The sequence below is a fragment of the Pseudorca crassidens genome, chromosome 2 (assembly GCF_039906515.1).
Source record: "Pseudorca crassidens isolate mPseCra1 chromosome 2, mPseCra1.hap1, whole genome shotgun sequence".
NCBI classification, from domain to species: Eukaryota; Metazoa; Chordata; class Mammalia; order Artiodactyla; family Delphinidae; genus Pseudorca; species Pseudorca crassidens.
Genome location: NC_090297.1, coordinates 45,503,872 through 45,531,479, shown reverse-complemented (window position 1 = coordinate 45,531,479; position 27,608 = coordinate 45,503,872). Strand labels below are relative to the sequence as shown.

The window sequence follows — 27,608 nt, the reverse complement described above, 5'->3', positions numbered from 1 at the left end:
CTAGAGCAGAGGAGGCCCACCTACCCTGGAGGGGAGAAGCTGGCCTGGGTGACCGCTCAGCTCACCCACCATGACACGGGGCTGCTCTTGGGCATCAGCCTGGCCTGGACCCAAGACCGGTTCCACAACTAACTTGTGTGACTTCAGGCAGGCTGCTCAGCCTACCTCTGTGGACTACCTACAGTTCCCTCAACTGTAAAAATGGGATTATAATACCTACATCCAGGGTCATCATGGGGACGAAGTTAAACAAGATCAAGTGTTCAAAGCTCCTAGCACACGCCTGCCACGTGGCTAACATTTATTGAGCACTTAGGTTAGCATTATAAACTGAGTTTGGGCTTCCTACAGAAATATAGCTGGGAGACACCTAAAGAGAGCTCAAACCAGACTGTCTACATAGTACTTTCTCATGTATGAGTTCACCAGAGGCTCACGGCAACCCCATGAGGAGGCAAGACCGGTAGCCGGTTTGAGAGGTTCTGTGAGACCTCAGAAAGCCAGCAATAGTGGAGCAGGGATTCAAGTGCAGGGTGCAAGACCCCGCACGGCGCTGCCCCGCCCCACTGTCCCGCCTGGCCTCTCCCCAGGGGGTGGGGACTGGAAGGCAGGCAGGCAGCAGGGAGAAGTGCCTTGGCCCACCGCCAGCCAGGCCTCATGAAAACCAGGCACTCCTGCAGCGTGAGGGAGCTGCCTCAGCTGGTGCCCTGTCCCCACAAAGGTGGCTCCAGGCTCTCAGAGCGACCAGCCGCTTCCCAGTGGTTTTCTCACCAGCAAGGCAGGAGCATCTGTCAACCTCCTAAACACCCCTTCAAGTCTATTCCGTCTTCTTCCCAGAAAAGGCTCTGAGGTAGCCTGCGCATGCACACAGACTGCACACACACAGGGCTCCATGATGCAAACAGAGCTAAGGAACAAAATAAGGGAGGAGCAATTATGTTAGGAATCCAGGTGCACAAAGATGCTGCCATAGAGAACTGCATTTGGCCTTGAGATTCCCAGTAGACAAGGCTATAAAGGACAGTAGTGGATGCACTCGGCCGTGACACCAGCTAGAGGACTGGGAGGACGTCGGTGGCCTGTTCCATGGGTTTTTGATAGTCATACATATCAGATCATACCTTCATTCTAGAAGATAAATAATGGTCTCCAGCACCCTAGGCACACATCCTCATTCTACTTCTAGCTACAGGGTGTGTTGGCACTTGACATTTTTCAAGATTTGGGGGTGAGGAAGGTAGAGAATTAAACCATTATTTTTTACTAAGCACCTCCTCTATGCCATTCATTTGGTTAGCACTTATTGAAACCTACTATGTACCAAGTTCTATGCTAGAAGCTTCCATATGTATTATTTCAGTAACTCTCATATCTATCCTACAACGCACTGTTATTCTACCCATTTTACTGATGAGGAAACCAAGGCTGAGAGCCAGTACATTGCTTCTAAACACCTGAGAAGTGACAGAGTCTAAGACAATCCCAGGGCAGTTCCCTGGTGGCCTCGTGGTTAGGATTCTGGGCTTTCACTGCCGTCACCCGGGTTCAATCCCTGGTCAGAGAACTGAGATTCTGCAAGCCACGCAGCACGACCCAAAAAAACCCACAAACAATCCCAGACCTACCAGCCAAAGCCCACATTTGTATCTCTATAGCACTTCCATAGGCCTCAGAGATGGAGAAGATGGAAGAAATTCTTCCATCTGAAACTCAGAGAGGGGACGTAAACTTCCCCACGTCATACAGCCGGTCAGTGACGTTGGAGAGAACAGAGGCCAGTGCCCTGAGTCCCCACCCAGAGCCCACAGCCTGGGGTAGGCTGCTCAGGCGGTGGGCACTCCCCTTCTGACAGCCAACTCTTGTGCTCTCCCAGTGTGGACAGAGGGGGATGGGAGGGTCTCCAACCTTCTCATCTTGCCCCTGACCCTAAATCTGTTAAAGAAGGGAAGTGGGGTTGGGGGCATAATTGAAATTCTGAGCTAAGCCTGCCTCCTTTGGAGGTAGAGCTTCATGAGGCATTTCCAGTTCAGTGCCTTCCTATGAAACTGAATATAAGTGGAATTTGTATCAGCTCATCACTCCCAGGAGACGTTGGATGAGTTATTTTACCTTTCTGTGCCTCAGTTTCCTCATCTGTCAAATGGAGCATTTAACTAGAGAGTCTCCAAGACTCTTTTCAACCATGAAAGTGTTTGGCTTATGGGAGGACTTTCCTGACAAGACCCACGAGGCCCCCCGGCAGATCGCCGGCCACGCCTCCAGTCTTGATCACACCCGTACCGCCAGCCACACTGGCCGTCTCTCAGTTCCTCATACCCATCAGGCCACTGCCCACTTCTGGACTCTTCTCACGGCATCCCCTCTGCCTGGAGCAGTCTTCCCTCTCCTCTCCACCTCCGTAAGGCCTTCTCATCCCTCAGCTCCATTCTCTCTCCTGCCATCCTCATGCTCCTGGCCCCATGAACCTCTGGTCTAAATGCTCTCCATTGTGACAACATTCATTTAATTGTGGGAGTATTTGGTGGACATCGATGAGAAGATCCACCAGGTAGGAGCCCTCTCTCTCTACACCTGGTGTCCACCGGGCCCAGCACGGAGCCTGGCTCACCGTGGACCAAATGAATGAGTTTGTTCAGAGGGTCTCCAATTCCCACTGATGTCACCCTATGTAGGCAGGGAGAATACAGGCCATGAGGTCAGGAGAAGTTCTCCACTAGAGGCCCTGCCCCTTCACCCCATTCTATTTTTTTTTCTTCTTTTTTTGGCCACACCGCAAGGCACGCGGGACCTTAGTTCCCCGACCAGGGATCGAACCTGTGCCCCCTGCAGTGGATGCACGGAGTCAACCACTGGACCACCAAAGAAGTCCTTTTTCTCCCTCTCTTTTTTCCCCCCTTCACCCCATTCTAGAACAGAGAGTCTGAACATCACCTGCCTCCAGCCACTCCCCGAGGGTAAAAATAGCTTGTCTGAAATCTGATACCTGCCCTCAGCTGGGTCATCTGGAGAATTCCTCCCGCCCCACTGAAGAGCCAGCCAGGGGCCAGAGAGGGCAGGGAGGGCATTTCCTGAATGCTTAACCATTCCTATCTCATCTGATACACAGGAAACATTTGCGGTGTTATCATTGGCAAGGTACACAGGGGACCCAGAGAAGTCCCAAGTCCAATGTCCCGCAGCTCTAAACCACAGAGCCAGGGCTTAAGTGCAGGCCTCCTGCTTCTATCTACAAGGTAGCTCTTGCCTCCTCACCACAAGACTGAAAAGGGCTTAGAGATTGAATACAACTGCCTGCTGGTATGAACGGGGAAACTGAGGCAGTGGGTGCCGTCTGTCCAAGGTCTTAAGTGAAAGGGCCTGAAGTGGGGCAGACCTTGAGTAAGTAATTGAGAAGGTGAGGACAATCCCCATCCCATCTCCATCCAAGACTTGTGAGAGTTAAAGGAGATCCCGAAACTGAGGGCACCCGACTAACTGTGAAGTGCTGCCAGATGTGAGGGAGGCTGGAGATGACGAAGCAGTTGGGCAGGACCAGACTTGTCGTTCCCCCAGCAGCCTTCTCACTCCTGGAAACCAGAATGTGGAGATGGGAGGAAATGTATGGGAAGTGCCGTGTAAACCACAGTGGCTCAGCCCTCCTTTTATTCCAGCACTTCTTGAGTCTGCGAAGGGCCTGCCCACAGGGACAGGACAGCCCGAGTGGATCCCCGCACAGAGCAAGACAGGGGTTACCTGGGAGACACTGCCACGCAGAGCGGGCGCAGCAGGGGCCTGAAAATGAGGCGGAACCTGCAGGGACTGGCTGCGTGGGACTGGGATTCAAAGTTGCCTCATCCTCAGCTCTGCTTCTCTGCATCGTTTGGGCACTGTCCCCACAGAGTGTTGCAGAACTATGACCGATGGGACGTGAGCAAGTTTTTAAATGTCTCTGGCCCCAGCTTCCTCCTTTATAAAACTGAAAGGGTAGGTATGCAAGTGAGAATGAAAACAATCGTGCTCCCTTGTTTAATTATTTACTATGTTCCAGGTGTGGTGCTAAGCATTTTCTGTGCCTTTTCTCTTTCAATCCTCACACAGCCCTAATAGTCAAATGTTGTTGTTATTCCCATTTTACAGATGGGAAAACAGAGGCTCAGAAAGGGTATGGTGCACGCGCGTGTGCGCATACACACATACACACCCACACCCATGCACACACACACACACACACACACAGCCAGTAAAGGGCAGAGTTGGGACTTGAACCCAAGTGTGTTTAACTCAAGGGCTGACTGAGTCTGCTTGGGTACTTTGCTGTAACTGCCTCTCTCTTGTCTGACAGGCAGGATAGTTATTGCTGCATCCCAGGCATTAGTGCCAGGCACAGGCCCTTCCTTACCCACACATGCCAGGCAGGGCCCTCAGGGAAGCTCTCCTCCCCATCGACCCTCACATCCTCTGCAGGAAACAGGGATGGTATCAGGAGCTCCTCCCAGCACAGTCCAGGGTCCAGGCACTTGTCCTACTGGATACTCAAGGCCAGCAGCCTGTGAGGGAGTGAGGTGCCGCCACCAGTGCAGAAACTGCAAGCTGTCTGTCAGCGGAAAACCGTATTTTCTAAATCCTTAACTTTGCGGAGTGGGAGGAAGCCTCATGGACAGCTAGATAGGTCCCTCTCAGACGCAGGCATGTCCAGCTACCCCTGCCCCTCCACCACTGACAGCTGCCTCCCTGTAGCTTCCTTCCTTGGAGCTGTTTGCCACCTCTCACCCCCTACGTCCAGCAGACCCCAGAAAGGGGCAGGAGGGGTCCGCACACAGGCAGTCTGACCCCAAGTGTGACTGGCCCCTCGGGCAAGCCCCTCTGATAGTATCCAGCATGGAACCCACATTCACGGGGAACCCCCTGCCATGCGAGCCCCTGGCAGTGGGGTGAGCCCTTCAGGATCTGTGAAGAATAGGGCCAGCCTCTCTCTTCATCAGAGCCCTTCATGCCCTGCCTGCCAGACAGCCAAGGCTGCTGCCTGACACCGCATCTGAGACACCATGGCAACGGGTGGCCAGGCGATGGGCCAGGTCTGGCCATCCTGCAAGCAAGTCCATTTACCTTGGAGCTGGAAACAGTTACAGGGACCACAGGAGAGCACGGGGGAGAGGGAGAGAGAAAGAGAAAAGGGGAGGGGGGAGGAGAGAGGGGTTACAGAGAGAGAAAGAGGGAAAGAAGGGAAAGAGAGAAAGGGAATAGAAAAACCATGAGGTCAAAGAATAGACGCTGGTAGGGAACAGAGCAAGTGGAAGAGAGGACACACACACACACACACACACACACCCCCCCCCCGAGAGAGAGAGAGAGAGAGAGAGAGAGAGAGAGAGAGAGAGAGAGAGAGAGAGAGGGAGAGAGAGAGAGAGAGAGAGAGGGAGGGAGGGAGGGAGGGAGGGAGGGAGGGAGGGAGGGAGGGAGGGGGAGAGAGAGAAGTGAGGAGGCAGGAAAGGGGCCCCCTCCCAAGCTCCCCCACTGCCCACATTCCTCAGGTTGGAGCTGCTCTCAGCCCTTTGGGATTCTGGCCACAGCTGGGACTTCCTGCCCCAGGAAGCTGGCAGCCCCGTGGCCCCTTGGAGGCCCCAGTCGCTGCTCCAGTCCCTGCAGTCCCCTCCACTGAGGGACGGTGTCTGCCCTCCCCAGCAGTTGCAGCCCCTGCCCCAACCCCTCAGGCAGCACCTAGAGGCTCAGTCCCCTGCTTGGTCCCCACACTCCCCCAAGACCCCAGCGGGTCACCGGTCACCAGTTCTCCCGTCCTCTCGCCCAGTTCCCCTCCCCTCATACAACACACCAACTTCTTTCCTCCAAAGTGTTCAAGAAATCATTCCTAAGCAGAGCAGAGTGGCGAGAGTGGGTGTGACTTCACCCACAGAACGCATTTCCTTGCTCCGCAGGAAGAGTGGGCCTCAGGAGGCCCAGCAAGGGGAAACCAACCCTCGACCTGCTGCTTCTAAGGCCCCGAGTCGCCAGGTGGAAGGCTGGGACCCGGAGCTGGGCCTGGCCTGCTCCCTCGCAGGGGCTGCTGAGCTGAGCAGATGTGCCCGTGGTTCTCTGCTGGGCACTCACCATGCTCCAGGGCCTTCCTCGGCCTCAAGCTCTCTGGCTGCAAGGTGGCCTTATCATTCCTGCCCTAGTCACACTCCCACTCCCCATGTGCCCTAAACTGTCTCAGAGGAATCTGAGCCCGCAAGAAAGGATTGTTGAAGAGGTGATGAGCAGGGCAGACAGAGAAGAAAGAAAAACAGGAAGGCATAGGGGGCTGGCAAGCAGGACACAGCCTGCATTGGAATCCTGGCACCGCCTCTGTCTCCCTGGGTAAACTTGGTCACTTCCTTAAGCCACTCTGAACCTCACTTTCCACATCTGTAACATGGGAATAATAATATCATAGTGAGTATTCAATGAGATTATATACAAAGTGCTTAGACCAGGATCTGACCTATAGAAAATGCTTGAAAAGTGTCAGCTCTCCATGTTGTTAAAAAGCCAAGGCATGGGGACTTCCCTGGTGGTCCAGCGGGTAAGTCTCCACGCTCCCAATGGAGGGGGCCCGGGTTCAATTCCTGGTTGGGGAACTAGATCCCGCATGCATGCCACAACTAAGAGTTGCATGCGGCAACTAAGAAGCCTGCGTGCCACAACTAAGAAGCCCGCATGCTACAACTAAAAGTCCTGCATGCTGCAACAAAGATCCCGCGTGCTGCAGCTAAGACACGGCACAGCCTAAATAAATAAAAATAAATCTTTAAAAAAAGAAAAAAAAGCTGAGACATTTATATCATTCTTTTAGATTCCATACAATACATAAATAGACTCGTAGACATAGAAAACAAACTTATGGTTACCAAAGGGGAAAGGATGGGAGAGGGAGGGATAACTTAGGAATTTGGGATGAACAGATACACACTACTATATATAAAATAGATAAACAACAAGGACCTACTATATAGCACAGGGAACTATATTCAATATCTTGTGATAACCTATAATGGAAAAGAATCTAAACGAATACATATATATATACACACAAGAATACATATATATATATATATATATATATATACATCACTGAGTCACTTTGCTGTACACCTGAAACTAACACAACATTGTAAATCAACTATACTTCAATTAAAAAAAAAAAAAAGCCAAGGCATTGTTGAAGGACACAGGGAATCATCCTAACTTTGAAGGGCCTGCGCTGGTCCCTGGGGTAAGAGATCCCCGCCGTGACTGGCCAGGCGGCCCTGGCAGAGCCCATGCCAAGCTTGAGGACGAGGACCCAGGCTTCGGGTGGACAAGAGAGCTGCGGGAAGCTCCCAGTGGTGGCAGACAGGCCTTTCTACCCAATTCCAGGACAGACACTTCCAGGTAAACACGCCAACTGTCTACCACCAGGGCTTCATTTCATCCATGGATCAAGATGTGGAACAGGCTGGAGTCTGTGGCACTCCAAGAAGGCCTCCCACGGACGATCACTCACAGTCTAGCCAGACTCAGCAACTTCTCATCTCCCTGGCCCCCGAAAGTCTCAAGACGCCTCACTAAGGAAATGGCTTCCTGGAGTAGAAGGCAGTGATCGCAAGAAACCAGCTCGGGTTCACAGGGAACAAGGCATTCCAGGCACAAGGGAAGAGCTCACTGGGGCAGGAATAGATATATTTTGCATTTGCACAGATCCAGAGCATTGTGGGTGCTCAGTAGACATGAGTTAAATTGAACCTGGGAGCTGTCTCCCACATTTGTCTGCTCTGTTCAACTTTTGGTCAAAGGGCTTGAATGAAGACACACCCGGTCATGAATGGCCACCTGAAAGGTTGTAACTTTTAAACATAAAACCAAGCAGATGAAAATGAACACGATTCACATTGTCAGGCTGCATTTAAGTTTTTCTGTTGCCACCACTTTGTTCTATGTGTGCCGGCGTGGCTCTAGCTTAATGGTTGTTTATGCAAAAATGGCCTCATGGTTTCCCCTAACCACAAGCACAACAGTGGCAACTCCCGCTGCATCCAAAGGGCGCCCTGTGGTTGCTGAAGGCCTCTGAGGAGGTGAGCGGTGGGGACGTGTTTAGGGCAGGAGGGATTGGGTGGCAGGGAAGAGACAGCCTCTAGCTGAGGCACGGCAGGCAGTGTGAGGCCCAGCTCTGTAAGGGGGAGACAGAGCGGACAGGGAGTGGCACAGCACGGACAGCCAGGGAGTAGGGGTGACAGCGAGGGGGCCAGGCTACTTGTGGCTTGGGTGACAGCCCTCTGGCTGCAAATGTGAGGGCTGGCGGGGTCAGAGGACAGGAGGGTCCTGGTAAGGAACAAAACCAAGACCAAACAGGAGTGGACAAGGTTAGAAAGAGGCTAATTCTGGCCCGGGATCAGCATCAACATTTTTAAAGACCCAGACTCTCCACTCAGGAATAGACAGTAAACAAAGGAACGAGATTGTTTTAGAGTGAAAAGTACTGTAAGAAGGAAAACAGTGGCACTATTCACAATAGCCAAGACATGGAAGCAACGTAAATGTCCATCGACAGAGGAATGGATAAGGAAGACGTGGTACTGTGCTCGCTTCAGCAGCACATGTACTAAAACTGGAATGATACAGAGAAGATTAGCATGGCCCTTGCGCGAGGATGACATGCAAATTCGTGAAGCGTTCCATATTTTTCCAACAAAACATTGTGAAGCAACTATACTCCAATAAAAATTAATTAAGTACTTTACATAATTATTTTTTAAAAGAAAATGCAAAGTATTTCCTAAAAGAAAAAGAAAGTCAAAGTATATGAATGAATCAAAGTGTATTTCAAGTTACTGGCATAACTGCAGGAAAAATAAGAAACTGACTTTAAAACTCATGATTTTGACTGTATATCCTTAGTGGGACTTATCCTAAGAAGAGAAAGGGGGCTTCCTTGGTGGCACAGTGGTTGAGAGTCCGCCTGCCGATGCAGGAGACACGGGTTCGTGCCCCGGTCTGGGAAGATCCCACATGCCGCGGAGTGGCTGGGCCCGGGAGCCATGATGGCCGCTGAGCCTGCGCGTCCGGAGCCTGTGCTCCGCAACGGGAGAGGCCACAACCGTGAGAGGCCCGCGTACCGCCAAAAAAAAAAAAAAAAAAAAGAAGATATGGTACATATATACAATGGAATGTTAGCCATAAAAAGGAAAAAAAGAATGCCATTTGCAGCAACATGGCTGGACCTAGAGATTATCATACTAAGTGAAGTAAGTCAGACAGAGAAGGACAAATATCATATGATGTCACTTATATGTAGAATCTAAAAAAAAAATGATACAAATGAACTTATTTACAAAACAGAAATAGACTCACAGACATAGAAAACAAACGTATGGTTACCAACAGGGATGGGGGAGGGGGTGGGGATAAACTAGGAGTTTGGGATTAACATATACACACTGCTATATATAAAATAAACAACAAGGTCCTGCTGTATAGCACAGGGAACTAAATTCAATATCTTGTAATAATTTATAATGGAAAAGAATCTGAAAAAGAATATATATATATATGTATAACAATCCCGTTGCTGTACACTCGAAAGTAACACAACATTGTAAATTAACTATACTTCAATTTAAAAGAATTTTTTAGAAAGAAGAAAAACAGCATATGTGATAGAGAGAGAAGGTGGTGGACCTGAAGGAACTAATTTAGGTTGATTCATCAAGGAGACTCGTGGCCAAGATCCGAATGAATGACAAGCAGGAGAGATTGGGCAACGTTCTGGGGGCACAGGCTCCCAGGCAGGCGAGCAGAGGGTGCAAAGAGCGCAAGGAGGAATGGGAACAAGCTTGGCTGCCAGAGGACCGCCGGGGGGGCCAGAGTAGGCAGGGCAGTGTCAGGAAGAAGGGAAGAGACCGGGAAGAGTCCTATGTCACCCAAGGCCTAAGGTCTCAGTGGAGTTTGGATTTTACTCGAGGCGTGATGGGAAAAACTGAAGTCTATGAGTGGGGAGAGAGTGATCTGACCTGCATTTTAAGATCACTCTGCTGGGGACTTCCCTGGTGGCGCAGTGGTTAAGAATCCACCTGCCAATTCAGGGGACACGGGTTCGAGCCCTGGTCCAGGAAGATCCCACACGCCGCGGAACAACTAAGCCCGTGCTCCACAACTACTGATCCTGCGCTCTAGAGCCCTGCAAGCCACAACTACTGAGCCTGCGCCCCTAGAGCCCATGCTCCGTGACAAGAGAAGCCACAGCAATGCGAAGCCCGTGCACCGCAACGAAGAGTAACCCCCGCTCGCTGCAACTAGAGAAAGCCGACACGCAGCAATGATGACCCAACGCAGCCAAAAATAAATAGAAATAGTAATATAAATAAATAAATAAAATATCTTTAAAAAATAAAAAAGATCACTCTGCTGTTGTGCGGGGGCGGATTGCAGGGTGAGAGAGAAGCAGCGAGACTCCTCCGTGGGCCCCTGCAGTCTGAAGAGAGATGATGGACCCAGGAGTATGGGAGGTGGAGTCAGCGCTACATGCTGAAGGCTTCCCCGTGTGAGGGCGAGAGAACAGGAGGTCGTGGGGAGGATCCAGACTTTGGACAAATGGCTGGTAGATGGTGGTGATGGTTACTGAGTTGGGAGAGACCAGGGGAGAACTAAGTAGGGGTGGAATCAAAAATTTTTGAGATCCTATGAAACACTTAAAGAGAGATGTCAAGGAGGATGAATGTTCAAGTTTGGAGTCTGCTGGAGAAAAGGCTGCACCTGGGGACATGAGAATACTTGGGCTTTAGAATCCACAGGACTCTGCAACCTTGTGGTGGGTCAAAGGTGGCTGCCAATTCTTTCCTACTCCTCCCTAGACCCCAGGGTGGGTCTAATCCCCTCCTCTGGAATCTGGATCCCCCTTAGTGACATTTCAACTGGTGACTTTTTTTTTATATGTGTTGGGTCTTTGTTGCTACACGTGGGCTTTCTTCTAGTTGCGGCAAGCAGGAGCTACTCTTCATTGCGGTGCTCGGGCTTATTGCGGTGGCTTCTAGACACACGGGCTTCAGTAGTTGCAGCACCCAGGGCTTAGAGCACATGGGCTTCAGTAGTTGTGGCACACGGGCTTAGTGGCTCCATGGCATGTGGGATCTTCCCAGAGCAGGGATCGAACTTGTGTCCCCTGCATTGGCAGGCGGATTCTTAACCACTGTGCCACCGGGGAAGTCCTCAACTGGTGACTTCTGAGACCAGATCATGAGAAGCCTGGCAGCTTCCACCCAGGCCTCTTGGAACTCTTGCTCTGATGGAGCCCACTGCCAGGTGGGAAGTCTGACTTCCCACTGAGACCTTCATATGGAAAAGGCCCCATGTGGCTCCTCAGAATGACAGTCCCAGCTAGAACCAACCTTCCGGCCATTCCCACCAAGGGGCCAAACACCAGTGAAGCCATGGTGGACTCCATAGTCCAGCCCATCCACTGGCTGAACACCACCAAGTAACCTCCATCAACACCACATAGAGCAGAAGAGTCACCCAGCCAAGCCCTGCCCAAATCCCTGACCCACAAAAATCTCAAGATAAATAAAACGGTTCTTGTTTTAGGCCACTAAGTTTGGGGATAGTTTGTCACCCAGTCATAGTAATAGAACAGACATCATCCAAGGAGAGAGCAAAAGAGGTCGGCTGGGAAGGAGAAGCCTGCAAGGGAGCCAGAGAAGGAGCCCTGAGGTGGGAGGATCTTCAGGAGGAGGGGCGCCTGTGGGTCCAAGGTCAGAGAAGCTCTAAGGGGGCGGGAGGAAGGGCGAGAGAAGAGCCCATTAGAGTGCATTAGGAAAAGGATGAGAGGAAAGAAGTGGAAGCAGGGACCACAGAAAACTCTTTCAGATTCTTGTGGGAATGGGGAGCAAAGAAACAAGGGAGTATCTGGGAGGGGACATGGGGACAAGGGAGGGGTTCTGTTTGCCTAGAGGCAGGAGAACAAAGAGCTCGTTTGTGTGCTAATGGGACAGAGCCAGTTGTGTGCCTGAGAACCGCCTACAGCACAGGGACTGCCCAAGAATTGCTCTCCCAGAAGCTCAGAAAATCCCTTTTTAGAAATCTATGGCTGCCATTTACTGTGCACCTACTATGTGCCAGGCCTAGTTCTTGGGGGTCCTTTAATTCTCAAGTCCGCCCTGAAGCAGGAGCCCTCATTTTACGGCTGAGGAAAAGGAAACTCGGGGAACAGGGAAAGATCCACTCAAAGACACATGACCAGTAAAAGGTAGAGCAGAGACTGGACGTGGGCTCTTCTGACTCCAGAGCCTGGCAGGGGTGCCGCAGGGGGACCAGTCCTGGAGGGAGATCAGATCCCCCAGCCCACGGGACTTATGAGACAGAGCCTGGCACTTGGGAGACCCTCCATCGGTTTCCTCCCTGCTCTCCTGCCTTCCAGGTGATACAGAGAAAGAGCTGGACGGGAGTGGTCCCTGGCCAGTCCATCCCCCACTGGGCTGTGGGGATCTCACCACCACCCACCATCACCATCCCCCCATGCCTCTGCAGAGGGCCTAGCAGGCTCAGAAGTCCCTCCCAGTCTCCTGTTTGCCTCCCTGAGAACCAGTCTGAGCAGGGGTGAGACACACCTTCTCTTAGTCTTGCAGCCTGAAAGCTCTACTTTTATCTTCCAAAGTAAGGGCAGGCAGGTGGGGACCAGGTAATCTCAGTCCCAAGAGGCTCTCAGGGTAGGGGTGGAGGAAGCAATGCTGTACTTGCCCCTTCCCTTGCCCCAAAGTCATTCAGTCCTTGGGCCCCCTCCTCTCCCCAGGCCCATGTGTCCCACGTACCCCACTGCTCTCAAAGCCTGTAGGCAGGCCGTCCAATCTCTACGTAAATGCATCATGACACTAACCTCTTTGGCACAAAGCGGGCTCAAATGACAGGGACCATTATTACCCCCGTGTCCACATGTTTCGGATGAGGAAACTGAGGCTGGGAAAAGGTAGCAGCTAGCCACTAGCCCAGAATGAGCCGGAGACTTCTGACTCCAGACACCATCCCTCCCACAGCTCTGGGGGCAGTATCCCCAGAGAAGGAGAGGAGCTGGGTCTCTCGATACCCTCCCTAAGGGATCAAATGGAAATTGAGACTCACCTGGTTTGGCTCAGCCCTGGAGTGTGCTGGAAATCTGAGGCTGCTTTAGGAAGACTTGAAGGCCACTCCCCTTCCAGATCTCTGAACGGATTCCAGGCCTAGGAGCAGGGCCACACCTGGCTGGGCCGCACCCCCAGGGCGGATCACAGCCTGTTCCAGAGGTGGAGTTCAGCATTGCCACCAACAGTGAGCATCCCATTCCAAATGATGGGCCTCTCTGTGGCACAGCAGAGGTGCTGCCAGCCAGCCTGCTGACTCCCTGGACTTTTGAACAACCAGACAAGGTAAAGCACATACAACCACTTTCTAGACTGTAAAGTGGGTGTACATATGAGGAGATAAACTCCGTGAAAGCAGGAGCCAGGCCCATGTCTCTCTAGAGTCCCAGGGCCTCACTATTTTTTTTTTCCAGCTCTATTGAGATACGGTTGACAAATAAAAGTTGTACACATTCAGGTTGCAAAACACAATGTTTTGATATACGTATATATCGTGAAATGATTACCACAATCAAGCTAATCAACACATCCATCACCTCATTTTTTTTTTTTTTTTTTTTGCGGTACGTGAGCCTCTCACTGCTGTGGCCTCTCCCGTTATGGAGCACAGGCTCCGGACGCGCAGGCCTAGCGGCCATGGCTCACGGGCCCAGCCGCTCCGCGGCATGCGGGATCCTCCCGGACCGGGGCACGAACCCATGTCCCCTGCATCAGCAGGCGGACTCTCAACCACTGCGCCACCAGGGAAGCTCACAGTTACCCTTTTTTGGGGAGAGTGGTGAGGATGCTTGAGATCCACATTCTTAGCAAATTTCCAGTACATAAGGCGTTATTGTTAACTACAGTCACCATGCTGTATTTTAGGTCTCCAGAACTTATTCATCTTATAACTGAAGGTTTGTACCCTTTGACCAACACCTCCCTTTTCCCACCCCCATCACCCCACTATACTTTTTGGAGCACCTACTATGTTCCAGGCATTTATATATATTATATAATGGCTTCGCATCCATAATACCATTTAATCCTCACTAAACCCTGTGAGGGACAACTATCCCTCTTGCACAGAAAAGGGAACTGAAACCGGGCTGTCTGAGGGCCACGTTGCTCCAGGTGGTAGAGCTGGGATTTTGCTTTTCTCACTACCACAGTTCTTTCTACTCATTCACTAGGCTTCCTCTCCAAAAGAGGTGCTTAATACTTAATGTCTACTGCCATTAATTAATTAATGTCTGATTTGCTGAGAGAAGGTTATTACTATTGAAGAAGGCCCAGGCAGGATACACGTGTTACATGGGCAAGGGGACCAGGGAGAGACACCTCAAGGGGTTACTGCCAAATGTTCTCCCTCTTCCTTGCGGAAAGAGCTTTTCCCACATCTCACACACAGGTGCCCCTGCCGGGACCATGCTTCCTAACCTGGAAAAGTTTTCAAGGCTGAGCTACTCCATCACCTCTTCCAGGGAGACTGCCCTGTCCCCTAGGCTATGAGGAGCCACCTCTGGGCTTCCCTCTGTCACAGCCTGGCCACACTGTGCTCTCATCATTGGTTTTTACCACTCTCTGTCTCCCCATCAGCTTGGGGGAACCTGAGGACAGGTCCAGTCTGACTCATCCCTGTGTTCCCAAAATGCCAGACTCTGGTCCTTTCCATCACTGCCCTTGTGCCACCTCCTACCCACAAGGAGGCTGCTTCTGGGAGTGGCAGGAACACACAGGTCTGCAGCCAGGGAGCTGGCAGAGGACCCAGCCAGCAGCACCATCTGTCCCTGGAGGCACAGGACAGAGCAGGCACAAGGCAGAGGTGTCAGTTCCTCGGCTCAGCCAGGTCAGCCCAGGACAAGGCCCAGCTGTAGCTCAGGGTCAGCCGAGACTTCGAATTCTCTAACTAGCTCAAAGTGACTCAGTGCCAGAGCCTTGGTTTTCTTAGCTGTAAAGCTAGCTGGATACCAGCAGCCTTGCAGAGCTGTTGGGAAGTTTAAACACACCGGACACTCCGTAGGTGCTCAACAAAAAGCTAGCATTTACCATCTCATCCGACCCACTGACCCTGTCATCAACCCACTGAGGAAACTGAAGTCCAGATGAGACGGAAATAAAAGAACCAATATTTACTGTGGCCAGTTATGTGCCAGGATCTACACTCCTCCACTGTCTTTAACAAGATCTGCAGGAACAGACCTGGTTCACAGATGAGGAAACAGGTCTACAGGGAGTGAAGTGTGTGAGTGTCTCTAAGGCAGTTATCTGGACTCTTACCACTGTCCAGCTCGGACCCACCTGGACCAGGCACAGGTGAAGGGCAGAGGTGCAGCCTCCCCTAGGCCCTAGGAGGTAGAGGCAGGAGGTCAGCCCTGAATCTGCATTGTCAGTGTGTGAAGGTGGGCAGAGGAGGCTGGCATGGGGTGAGTCTGGGTGTGAGATCGAGGCCACTTTCTCGGTGGCCAAGACAAGGGCTGGAAAAGAGGTCCCAACCTAGCAGGTAGGGGTTCCGAGTCTCTCGCCAGTGGTACAAGCCCAGACACATCCTCTCACTTCTCTGTGCCTTGTCTGCACCAGGGCGCTGATCCTATGGCCCACCTCCCTATTGTGAGGGGTCAGAGGTAGATGGGAAAGCAGTGGGGACCTTCATGGCGCTGGAGGAGAGGAACTCTGATGATGTATTCTCCTGGGTTGCTGAGCTTAGTGTGCAGGGACTGCACACCTTGGCACCGAGACCGGGGACCAGAGAGTCCCCAAAGAGTACACAGTCTGGTGGGCAGAACAATAGGGCCCACAGCACTCCAAACCCCAAACCCTGCCTCCGGGGTCCAGGCCCCCGGCCTGCAGCACATGGTAGCCATGTCTCAGCCCCTTCCAGCTGCTCCGCCCTCACTCTCTCCACTCCAAGCCACGCCAGCCTTCGTGCGGCAGCTCAGATGCACCAAGCTCCCCCCACCTTGGAGCCCATAAATGAATACTATTCCCTCTGCCCGGAACGCTCTTCCCCCATCTCCTCCCATGGCTGCCTCCTTCTCAGCCGCTGGGTCTCCGCTCAGTCGTCACCTGGTCACAGAGCTCTCTTGTGACCTCTCTCATTATTCTCTAACAGTTCTCTGTTCTCCAGACAGCCCGAGTTTAATCTCAGCAGTGCCACTTACTAGCTGTTTGACCTTGGGCAAGTTACTTAACCTCTCTGTCTCAGTTCCATCTTTAATCTGGGCATGGTACCACTATCTACTTCACAGAGCTGTTATAAGGAATATATGAATTAATGCATGCTTGGCACATAGCTAGCATTTATGTGACATTTATTATTACTATTCACAGCTCTTATCACAGATTTTCATTGTATGTTTCTTTGACTACCTTTTCACTGTGTCTCCCTCATTAGCCGTCAGCTCCACACAATAGCCTGGGCTCATCACAGAGTACTCAGCGCTGACACAGGCTAATCCCTGTAGAGGGAAAAACTGAGGCCAGTATAACATCCCGAGGAAGCACCGTTAATTCTGGGAGCAGCAGGATGGGGGTTTGAAGGGGAATGATGGCTGAGCCAGGTTTTGAAGGATGAAGATGAGTCCTCCAGACTAAGAACGCCAAGGCTATCTGCCCATGGCTGAGACTGGGGTTCAAATGTGGCTCCCAAATGGGCTGAAGCTAAGTGTCTGAGTCTCATCTCCTCCTCCAGGAAGCCTGCTGGGACCCCTTCAGCCCACTCTGAGCTCCCATGGCCACCCATTTGTTCACAAGTTTTTGTGTTCCTGCTATATGAGAGGCACACTATTTTACGTCTAAGGGTCTCCCTTCCTCCACCACACAGCAGGGTCCTTGAGGGAGCTGGGCCCCTACTTTTCACTGTCAGGACCAACCTCAAGGTGGTGCACAAACCCTTCACAAACATCCAGACCCCCAGGATGTCGAGGCTGATGGGGACCTCAGAGAACAACCAGGGAGGGGGAGCGCGTGGCCCAAGGTTACATGTCAGCGATGGGGTGAAGAAGAGATTCTAATCCAGAGGTGGCCAAGTGGTATACCCTAAGCCTCCCCACACTCTGAACTAGACCCTGACTGAGGCTGGCGCCGGGGGGCTGGGGAGCAGCATCTCCAGCTGTCCTCGGGTTCAAGGTGAAGCAGGGGGATCGCCACAGGGGGTCAGGAACAACGTGGAAGTCTGTGGGTGCGTGAACACATGCACAGATGCTCACGTCTGTTTCTGACCTTCAGCCACCCTGTTGGCAGCACTACCCGGGTGCAGAGCTTCTCAGGGGGAACTGGGACAAACAGCTCCATCCTCATTCCCAGAGTAAATGAAGTTCCTGGGCCCCCTTGGGAGCTGCCCGGACCAGGCTAGAACTCAAGCAGAGGTTCCCAGCCTCCCACAGGGTACCGGCCCAGGAGTGCGGGACTCTGACAGCTTGCATGGGGAAGGAGAAGGGTCTCCACTGAGAGAAACAGGACAGGTGACCCTTCCAGCACCACCACACAGGCACTCAATGCTCCTCCAACCACCCCAGCCTGGCAGGAGGCTCACCACCTCATTCGTTCATTCACATGTGCCGAGTGCTTGCTGGGTCACCCAGTAATGGGTGAAAGCAAGAACCATCCGACTCCAAAATGCTCACTGTCTGCAGTGCCATGGGATACTGACAAGGGCCCCCAAACCCTGTAAAGCAGGGCATGCGGGTTATCTCAGGCCCCCCTTTAACCCGGTTTTCTTTGTCCCCAGTGAAGAGTTTGGTGGGTGGGTCTGCTTGCTTTTCATTAACAGCAGCTTTGGTAACAACCCAGAAAATGGTCTCCTCCTGTATTCCAGGGGAATTTGGAGAATTCAGGAGGAAACAAGGGGAGTCCAAGGAGATCTGCCATGCAGGCAATGATCCAAAGGTGGTGATCAAGGCCAGTTATACAGATAGAGGGAGGGGGTGGAGAAGAGATGTCTTTATTTGCCCCTGCCCCTTTTAAAAGGCTTTTCTCAAAAATGTCTTCAGAGGATGGTAGCTCTACACCCAGCATAGCACGTCTGCCAGTCTGTCCTGAACGCTTCCCATTCCCCAGATCAAAGGCTCCCGACAGGGACCGCTGAGCACTTGGGTCTGTCTGGTGCCTCAGCATCTAATCTCAGCTCCAAAGTCCCTGTTGGGAGGTTCCAGGGAAACGTTCTCTGCGAGGTCACCTTGCAGAACACCTTTCCAACAGCCCTCATTTGATCCTGCACGTGCTCTCCCAAAGAGGTAATTGTCCCCAAGAACACTGGCTTCAGCCTGTCACACTCACTCACACGCACACCCCTAGCCTGTATCTTCTAGCAGCTTCGTGGCCCTCAAGCCCTGAACTCTAAGAGTTAAACACTACAGAGCCACAGAGCTCAGCCGTCAGGCAGAAACCGGCACAGAACTCCATGGGGAGAGACACACACCCCCAGAATAGAATTCCAGACGCAAAGAACTTGCCGAAGATGATTCCACTCAACATAGCCAGCCCTCCTAACGGCCCCTGGGGCTTGTTTGGGGATTGTTGCTTATAATAAACCAGCCCAGGAGTTCTGTGATTTCTCCTTGCAAAGACAGCTAGAAAATGGCCCATGGAAAATGAGAGAAGATGTAGGACTTCTGACTTAAAATGGAAACTTCAGTTCTCTTTCGGGATCCCCAGCCTCCAGTCCCCTCCCCTCTGCCCCCAACCCGCCCCCAGCCCACCCTCCATACCCTTCGCAGGTGATTTCCGACATTCTGGATCATTGCTGCGACACCCCGCTAGCTGTTCGCACCCTCCTCGGAGAGACACCGGTCACCTGAGCGACAGCCCGGCTCCAGCTCCAAATGAAGCTGGTCCGCCTCTCCTCGCACTCCTCCCCGGCTCCCGCCCCTCCTGAGCCAGCCGTTATCAGTTATCACCGTGTCCTGGCCTTTCCTCAGACTGCCCTCGGGCTGCCCTTCCCCTAGCGCCCCACACGGAGGCTCCGCGCCAGCCCGCCTGCCTGCCCAGTGCAGAGCACGGAGGGAGGCTGCCAGCTGGGCCACAGCCATGTCAGGGGCCCCTATGCCCACCCACTGCGCACCCAGCCGGACACTCACTGTACCTCCAGCCACAGCCAAACTTCGTCACCCCCACCTCCAGCCCCTGACATCCTCCCCACAGGGACTCTGGCTCTGGGATGGCTCCCGGCCCCAGCCAGTGACACTGGCAAAACAGGCACCGGCTTTCCATCCGTCCACAAGGGGTCAGGCTGGAAGGTGACAGGAGTCTGGGGAGCTGCCAGCAGCCTCCCAGAGAGATACCAGACCCACCTGCTAGGACTCTTCACCCTTGAGGTGCCGCCCAACGCTCCAGCCCACCGGCATCCAGCAGCTGCTGGCCAGCGATGGGGCACACCCCCCTCACTTCCTTAAAATAGGTGGCGTGACTTTTCTAAAAGTGACGCCTGCCAAATTCCACCCATCCGCTCCACAGAGTTCATCCCCCTGGGCTCCCACCCCAGCCCCTAAAAGACCATCAGGACTTTCCCTTCTCCCTCTCACTTCTGCAAGGCACATGGCGAGGCAGCTTTGACACCCACATTGGATTTCTCACGACAGGGCAATAAAATCAAGTGCTTGGTGTTTAAGGAAAGAAGGAGGGGAGTGGAATGCAGGCAGGGGAGCTGGGACTGACAAGTGGATGGCAAATAATAATGAGCACCTCACAATAACCCAGCACCCACTGTGTGCCAGGCCTCACCATGTCCTCATTCCAACCCCACCTGAAGGTCGCTGCGGGAGGGTAGGTGAGGTGCCCCAGGTGGCCCAGCTATTGAGTGCAGATCTGTGCTGGAACAGAGGTCAGTCCAATTCTGAGGTCTCTGCCCTTTCCTCTGCCCCTCTAGTCCACTCACCACATCCCTAATAATGTCTCCTCTTGGGCCTAAGACAACTGGTTTCTGGGCCTGTTTCTTTTACTAATGTGCTATGTGACTTTGGGCAAGTTTTCTCCTCTCTCTGGGCCGCCCTGTTCTAGGAGTCAAGGACTCTAATGTCCATCACTGTGAGCTCAGGCCTTACCTTCAAAGAGTTTATGGTCTGTCAGTACTTCAGTGTCTACAAATGCAAAATTAAAGTCACGCCTTAAAAATGGCAAGATGATCCAAGGATGGCACTGAGGATTGGGGCAAGCCGGGAGGCTCTGTGGAGGAGGTAGTGCTAGAGCCGGACTGAAGACTGAATAGGCTGACAAGAGGGGTGAGGTGGGAGGCCTAATGGGAACAGAACAGGATGCAGTCATAGGCAGTGAGGGCCCCCATCTTGCAGGAAAAAGCTGGGAGTCTATCGTGGAGGACGTTGAATGCCAGGCAACAAGGTTTAGGCATCAGGGAGCCTCTGAGGTTGAAGAACACGCTCAGTGTGATAAAAGTCATGCGAGGTGAAGAGGACAGGTGTCATGAGACCTTTCTGGACAGGTAAGAAAACTGGCCTAGAAAGGGGAGAGCTCAACTCACTGGATCCCCAATCTCACTGGGTAAGGCATGCAGTCAGGACCATTTCAGAGTCTTCACTATGCAGATGAGAGGATAGAAACCCAGAGAGCTTCTGGTCCCCAACCCTACCCTCTCTCCAGAGCTGTCTGGACTCAGACTCACTGGACTCAATCTCGTGTCCCCGTCTTACAGATGAACACATCGAGACACAGGGATGAAAAGTGAGCCAACCAAAGTCATAGAGCAAGGAAGTTGTCTAGAATCACCACTCCTGGCCTCAAGTCTAGAGTCCTGTCCACGCCACACCACAACAAGGCATAAAATATGAAAGACATCATTCAGTTAGACTTATGAGAAGACTTCCAGCAAGGCTGAATCAAGATACTATCAGGAACTAGATCTTTCTGCAGAGGCCCCTCCAGCCCACAAAGGTCTCCCTCCCTTTTGCTATTTATTACAGAATTGACTCTTGTGTCTCTTTAGCAGCTCTGTTTGGTCTGTTACTCAAATGAATATTTCCAAGGGTGTCTGTCTCCCCTTTCCAACTCACTTGGGAGCCCCCTGACGGCTGATATCACATCTTACTCATCTCTGTGCCTATACCACAAGCCCCCAGACCAGGGCCCTAAATGCAGAAGGCATGAAACACACCTGATGAATCATAGTCCTGGAAAGACGAATCCAGAAGAGGTCTTAAGTGATAGCTAGTCAACGGTTCTCCAACTTCAGCCTGCATCAGAATCACCCAGAGGGCTTTTTTTTTTTTTTTTTTTTTTTGGCCACTCCGAGAGGCATGTGGGATCCTACTTCCCTCACCAGGCATCAAACCAGCACCCCCTGCGGTGGAAGCGCAGTCTCAACCACTGGACTGACAGGGAAGTCCCCAGAGGGCTTATTAAAATACAGATTTCTAGGGCTTCCCTGGTGGCGCAGTGGTTGAGAGTCCGCCTGCCGATGCAGGGGACGCAGGTTCGTGGCCCGGTCTGGGAAGATCCCGCATGCCGCGGAGCAGCTGGGCCCGTGAGCCGTGGCCGCTGAGCCTGCGCGTCCGGAGCCTGTGCTCCACAACGGGAGAGGCCACAACAGTGAGAGGCCCGCATACCGCAAAAATAACTAAATAAAAAATAAAATACAGATTTCTAGGACCTACCTCCAGCAGAGCTGCAGTAGAGCCCAAGAATTTGCAACAAGATCCCAAGTGATACTGATGCTGCTGGTCCGGGGACCACGCTTTGAGAACCAGTGAGCTAGGTCAGTCCTCCCATTTTAAGCTGGGGAAAATGAGGCCCAGAGGTTTTAAAGGCAGCAGTTGACAGTATATCACTATACTGTATATCACTATCATCATCATCATAATCACTGTCATCGTCATCATTGTCATTTTAGCCCTGTCATCATAGCCCTTCTCACCTGCCCAGCACTGTGCAAGCACTTCATGTTTGTTACCATCTCTGGGCCTCACTCTAAGAGGACAATATTATGATTAATATTCTCCTGCAAAGGAAAGAACAGAGGCAGAGTCATCTGTCCAAAGTCACACAATTGATAATAGTTAGCACCACAACTTGCACTCTGATCTAGGTCCAGAGCTCAGAAGCTTAACCACCACTCTACATAACCTGCTTACAGCTTATGCTGACCAAGGAATTATCTAGAGGTTCTCAAATCCAGCAGGCTCATTTCCGGTGAGGGATGAGGTTGTGGTGCCCTCAGCCCAAAGGCCTCGTTCTCGAGTGGCCCGTGACTGGAGGAAGATTACCTCCTAAGCCCCATGAACCCAGAGTATTTTCTCCCTCAAACACTTCTTTTCCCACATTACACCCTTCATCTGGCCCCACTGATGGGGCCTTCCTGGCTGGAGGACAAACATCTGCATTAATTCTTCAGGTCCATGTCCCAGCTCTACCTCCCACTCAGTGACAAAACAAAATAAAACAATCTCCATTCCTACGATGATACTGGGTTGTCACTGTCAAGTGTGGGTCTGCTCCCCCATCAGACTGGGAGCTCACAGGCGCAGAGACCTCATCTGAGTCCTCAGCACAGGATGTGCCCAGACCAAGGGTTTAGTGACTAAGTGATGAATGAATGAATGAATGGATGATTGGGTATAGGGGCAAATGAGGGAATAAATGAGTGAATAAATGACCAAACTCCCAGGAATTCCCTCTGCTGGACCTTCTAGCCTTCCCAGATAGGACCACAGACTCTCTAGGTGGGAGGGGACCTCTGACATCATCCACTCCAACTCCCACTTTCAGCACTGCCCTAGCCGAACCCCTCCAGGGGCCAGAACCTGCAGCCCTCCCATCTCCACACACATGCCAAGTGTCCCAGCCTCCATTTACACACCTCTAAGATTGAAGAGCTCACTCCATCTAAGGTTGCCTGGACGATTAAAGAGCTCTAATATCCACAAGGATGTTACCATTATCCTTAGCCATGAGGATAAGGCCATTACCTCATGACCAAGGCTCTGTGTCACCCAGAACAAGGCTGCTGCCCTAGCCTGTGACAGCTGGCAGAGACATGGGAGCACATGGCCTGTCCTCTACTGCCCCTAGTCTCCCTGTTCATATTTTTTCTTTTTTTGTTGTTGTTGTATTTTTTTTTGTTTGTGGTACACTGGCCTCTCACTGTTGTGGCCTCTCCCGTCGCAGAGCAACAGGCTCCGGACGCGCAGGCTCAGCGGCCATGGCTCACGGGCCCAGCCGCTCCGCGGCATGTGGGATCTTCCCGGACCGGGGCACGAACCCGTGTCCCCTGCATCGGCAGGCGGACTCTCAACCACTGCGCCACCAGGGAAGCCCCTCTTCTTCTTTTTTTTTAATCTTTAAAATTTTTTTTACAATTTTTGGCTGCACCACACAGCATGTGGGATCTCAGCTCCGTGACCAGGGATCGAACTCGAGTCCCCTGCAGTGGAAGCATGGAGTCTGAACCACTGAATCGCCAGGAAGTCCCAGACTTATTTCTTCTAATCCTCTCAAGTCATGAACAAAGCTTCCCACTGTTCCCTCACACATCTGGATTTTCCCTTGTTCCTGCTATTCCATCTACTCTGATGCCCTCTAATAACTCAACATCCAAACCCTCCCCCCAGTCAAGGCCCGACTCAAATGGCATCACCTCCAGGAAGTCTTCTGGGCTCCTCCTAAGTGGAAATTACATCCTCCTCCTCTGTATCTTCATTCCCCACACATAAACACACAGCCGCAGTTCACAGCTCTTTATTTCTCTCTCACATTGCTTTTTCTCTTAAATTGGACTGACTTGTGCCCATTTCTCCTTCTTGACCTTGAACAAGCAGGTAGAAGGGATGGTGTTGGTTCCTCAGAGCATCCTGCCCCTCTCCCACCAAACACTCAGTTACTGGAACACAGTAGATGCTCAGTAAGCGTCTACAGAATGAGGGAGTGAGTAATGGAATGGGAAAGAAGAAGGGAATGTGTGAGTGAATGGAAGTAAATCCATGTGTAAATGAATGATCAAATGAGTGAATGAAAGAATGTCATGCTCTCCTGTTCTCCAAGCTAAGACTCTCAGTTCCTTCTGGGGGCCCCCTTGGGCTTGGCATGGCAGAATAAAGGAAGCTGTGGGATAAATGGGGAGGGGGCAGAAGGGAGGAACAAAGGAAGTAGGTAGTGATACCAGCAAGAGAGGAAGTAGAGATGACTTCATCGTTGCTTCAAGGCCAGGACCCCCCCTTAGAACCACAGCCATTGATGGAGAAGCCGGGCAAGGAGAGCAGTGAGAAGCCCAGTGAATGGTCCAGAGGGGAGAAGATACAGCATGGTGGGGATGGAGAGGAGGGAATGCCTACAAGTCGTGGAGGCCAGATTCAGGATGTGTGAGCAGAGCACTGGACTTGCCCAGCCAGCCCTGAACTCTCTCCTGCCTAGCGGCTCGAGTGTGCTCTCCCTCTCTCTCTCTCACCACCTCCTCCTGCAGGAGCTGAACCCCCTCCTTGGCCCAGCTGCTGCGGGTCTGAACCCAGTCCGACTTCCAGGATTGGACCCTTGCCAGGGAGTGGCTCACCCACGGGCTGGTGCTCCCCCCACCCCCACGCCTGGCCTGAGTGAGTCAGCATTGGCTGCACCCTCTGGACTGTGAGTCTTGTGGCCCTAGGCACTGCCAAGGGCCAGCCTCCTCATCCTCGTGAGAGGCCTGCCCATCCCAGCTCAAATCCCAGGATGCCTCATGCCCCAGCCTGCCCACGCAAGAGCGCTGCCAGGCACCACCTGGCTTATCCGGAGCCCGCCCCTGGGGTAGAGGCAAATCTGCCTGGAGAGGGCGCTGGAGTCGAGGAAGAGCCAGCAGCAGGAGGATCTCAAGGAATTGGGCCCTTCCGAGATGGGGAGGTGGGGGCGGACCTGCGGGCGGCACGGGTCTTACCCAAGTGGTGGGGCGCTCAGGACCCAACAGCTCGCAGAGCCGCGGCCGGGGAGCCTGCTGGGGACGTCGGAGAAGCAGGTCCGTGGGGCGAGGCTCAGCGACTGGGCATCCGAGGTCCCAGGGCAGACCCTGATGGGGGAGGCTGCGGGAGGCTGGAGGGAGGCGCAGGAAGCGGGCAGAGGCCCAGGCAGGAGCGGCCCAGGCCAGTTCCCAGACGAGTCTGGTCCCCTCCCCTCCCCTCTCCAGTGCGGGTGAGGCGGCCCCGGGCTGCCGAGCAGAGCGCCAGGGCTGCCGGACGCGCGCCAGACACTCCGCGCCGCGAGGCGGCAGAGGCGGAAACGCCGGTGGCGGGACCTGACAGGCTAGAGGTGGAGCCAGGCGGGCGGCGGGGTGCAAAACCCGTCTCCCTGTCATTGCTAAACCAGCCCCTCACAGTTTTGAAAAGTAATACCTGCTAGTCGTTCACACCTTATTGAGCACCTGTTGTGTGCCAAACACAGAGCTGGGTGCTGGGATGAGGTTTTGAGCAGGACACACTGGCCCTGGCCTATGGACAGTGGTAGAAAAAAATAAGAATGGACAGTTCAGAAGAGAGCAAAGAAAATGAATACCACCGATGATCTCTTCACTCAGAGAGAATCACTGTTAGTATTTTCCGGGTATGTGCTTCCAGCTACACTAGAGCTGAAAGAGGAAAATATGCTGACAGGGAGAGATTCGGACTCCCCTCCCCCTCCCCCATGTGTAAGTGCATATGTTATGTTATATAATATGATGTAATATATGATGTGATCATAGGCATGAAGGAGCCGCCTAGAAGAATCTCCATCAGTAATCACATTTGGGATACAGGCTCATTGGCAGACTTGGAAGAGACCTGACAGAGGATGCTGGTGGTCCCTGAAAGACAACTGTCACAGGAAGAGGAACTTGGTCCACACCAGGACCAGAAAGTGGGAGGGATCAGTCATTCCAGACACCTCACAGGGGCTGGTGGTTGAACTCACCCTGCCCCAGACTCTCTCAACAAAGAGAGTTGTCATGCTGCGCTCACCACACCTGGGGCCCAAGCAGACCTCTGGTGGGGACCCCTGGCTGGGTAACAAGATGGGGGACTTCCCTCATCATTCTGCTCTTGGAGCACCCTAAGGTGTGAGTGTCAGGACAGGAATGGTGGGCACCCCATGCATGGCGCTTTGGCAGCAGCCTGGGCAATAACACAGGCCAATCTCTGGCTCTGCTAGCGACATTAATGCAGGAGCCTCAACTCAGCAGGGGCCCCAGGTGCCAACAACAGCAAATGACTTCGAGACTGCTTTCCAAGTGCAGTGAGACACATTAGGGAACACCCAGAAACATATGGGACAGGTGGACTTTGCAGGGAAAGGGAATTCCCACACAGGCAGGATGGCTCTGGGCTGACATAAACCGTGGTTTAATTTTTTTTTTTTTTTGTCTGTGTTGGGTCTTCATTGCTGTGCACAAGCTTTCTTTAGTTGCGGTGAGTGGGGGCTACTCTTCGTTGCAGTGCGTGGGCCTCTCATTGTCGTGGCTTCTCTTGTTGCGGAGCACGGGCTCTAGGCACGCAGGCTTCAGTAGCTGTGGCACATGGGCTCAGTAGTTGTGACTTGCGGGCTCTAGAGCTCAGGCTCAGTAGTTGTAGTGCACGGGCTTAGTTGCTCCGCGGCATGTGGGATCTTCCCAGGCCAGGGCTCGAACCCATGTCCCTTGCATTGGCAGGCAGATTCTTAACCACTTCGCCACCAGGGAAGCCCGCGTGGTTTAATTTTAATGAGACATTATTCGTAACCAAATGATGAATCCTGTAGATATTCAGGTTATCTAAAATAAAAAGTGACCATACTGGATATACTGTTTTGTAATCTGCTTTTTTTTCTTTCAACAATTATCATAAACATCTTTCCATAATTTTTATTGCTACATAGTATTTCTTTCCTTATGGGTCTACTCAAATTTATTGTTTTTAATCACTTTTAAGTTTTTTGTGTTTTTTTTTGGCTGCGTTGGGTCTTCACTGCTGCGCGCGGGCTTTCTCTAGTTGCGTCAAGTGGGGGCTACTCTTCGTTGCGGCACACGGGCTTCTCATTGCGGTGGCTTCTCTTGTTGCAGAGCACAGGCTCTAGGTGCGGGGGCTCCAGTAGTCGTGGCTCTTGGGCTCTAGAACGCAGGCTCAGTAGTTGTGGCTCAGGGGCTTAGTTGCTCTGTGGCATGTGGGATCTTCCCAGACCAGGGCTCGAACCTGCATCCCCTGCATTGGCAGGCAGATTCTTAATCACTGCGCCACCAGGGAAGTCCCTACTCAAATTTATTTAACTAATCTCTTCCTGCTTGCTTTTGTAAGCTTTATTGAAATATTACATACAATAAACTGCGCATATTTAAAGTATACAACTTGATGAGTTTTGCCATATATGTAATATATATATATTTATGACAACATCACTACAATCAAGGTAATGAACATATTCATCACCCCCGAAGTTTCCTGATGGCCCTTTATAATCTCTCCCTTCTGCCCCGCACTGCCCCTCCCCCACACCCCCCAGGCACCAAATAATCTGCCTCTGTCACTCTAGATTAGTTTGCATTTTCCAGAATTCTGTATAAATGGAATCATATACTATTCTTTTTGTCTGGCTTCATTCACTTGGCATAATTAT

The 27,608-nt window shown here is 52.3% G+C and overlaps 1 protein-coding gene, 1 long non-coding RNA gene and 1 other non-coding gene across 8 annotated transcripts in view; 2 read left to right on the top strand and 1 right to left on the bottom strand.

Annotated features, from left to right (window-relative positions):
- Positions 1-25,341, bottom strand: part of ACOT11 (acyl-CoA thioesterase 11) — a 55,928-nt gene extending 30,587 nt beyond the window's left edge. For 3 of the 6 annotated variants that reach the window (XR_010940843.1, XM_067726274.1, XM_067726270.1), the window contains exon 1: positions 18,788-21,427. Coding sequence is in view for 2 of the 6 variants with exons in the window: in XM_067726270.1 (XP_067582371.1) it covers positions 18,788-18,820 (33 nt within the window). In the remaining 4 variants the exon portion in view is untranslated. Of the gene's footprint in view, positions 1-13,101; positions 13,660-18,787; positions 21,428-24,927 lie in introns of those variants that run through there. The other 3 variants (XM_067726273.1, XM_067726269.1, XM_067726272.1) reach the window with 3 other exon arrangements.
- Positions 8,570-8,676, top strand: LOC137220249 (U6 spliceosomal RNA). Its single transcript, XR_010941562.1, has one exon. It is a non-coding gene; the product is annotated as a U6 spliceosomal RNA (small nuclear RNA).
- On the top strand, positions 24,710-26,370 carry LOC137218766 (uncharacterized). The gene is made up of 2 exons (XR_010940844.1): positions 24,710-25,005; positions 25,726-26,370. It is a non-coding gene; the product is annotated as an uncharacterized lncRNA (long non-coding RNA).
- The last annotated feature ends 1,238 nt before the right edge of the window (positions 26,371-27,608 follow it).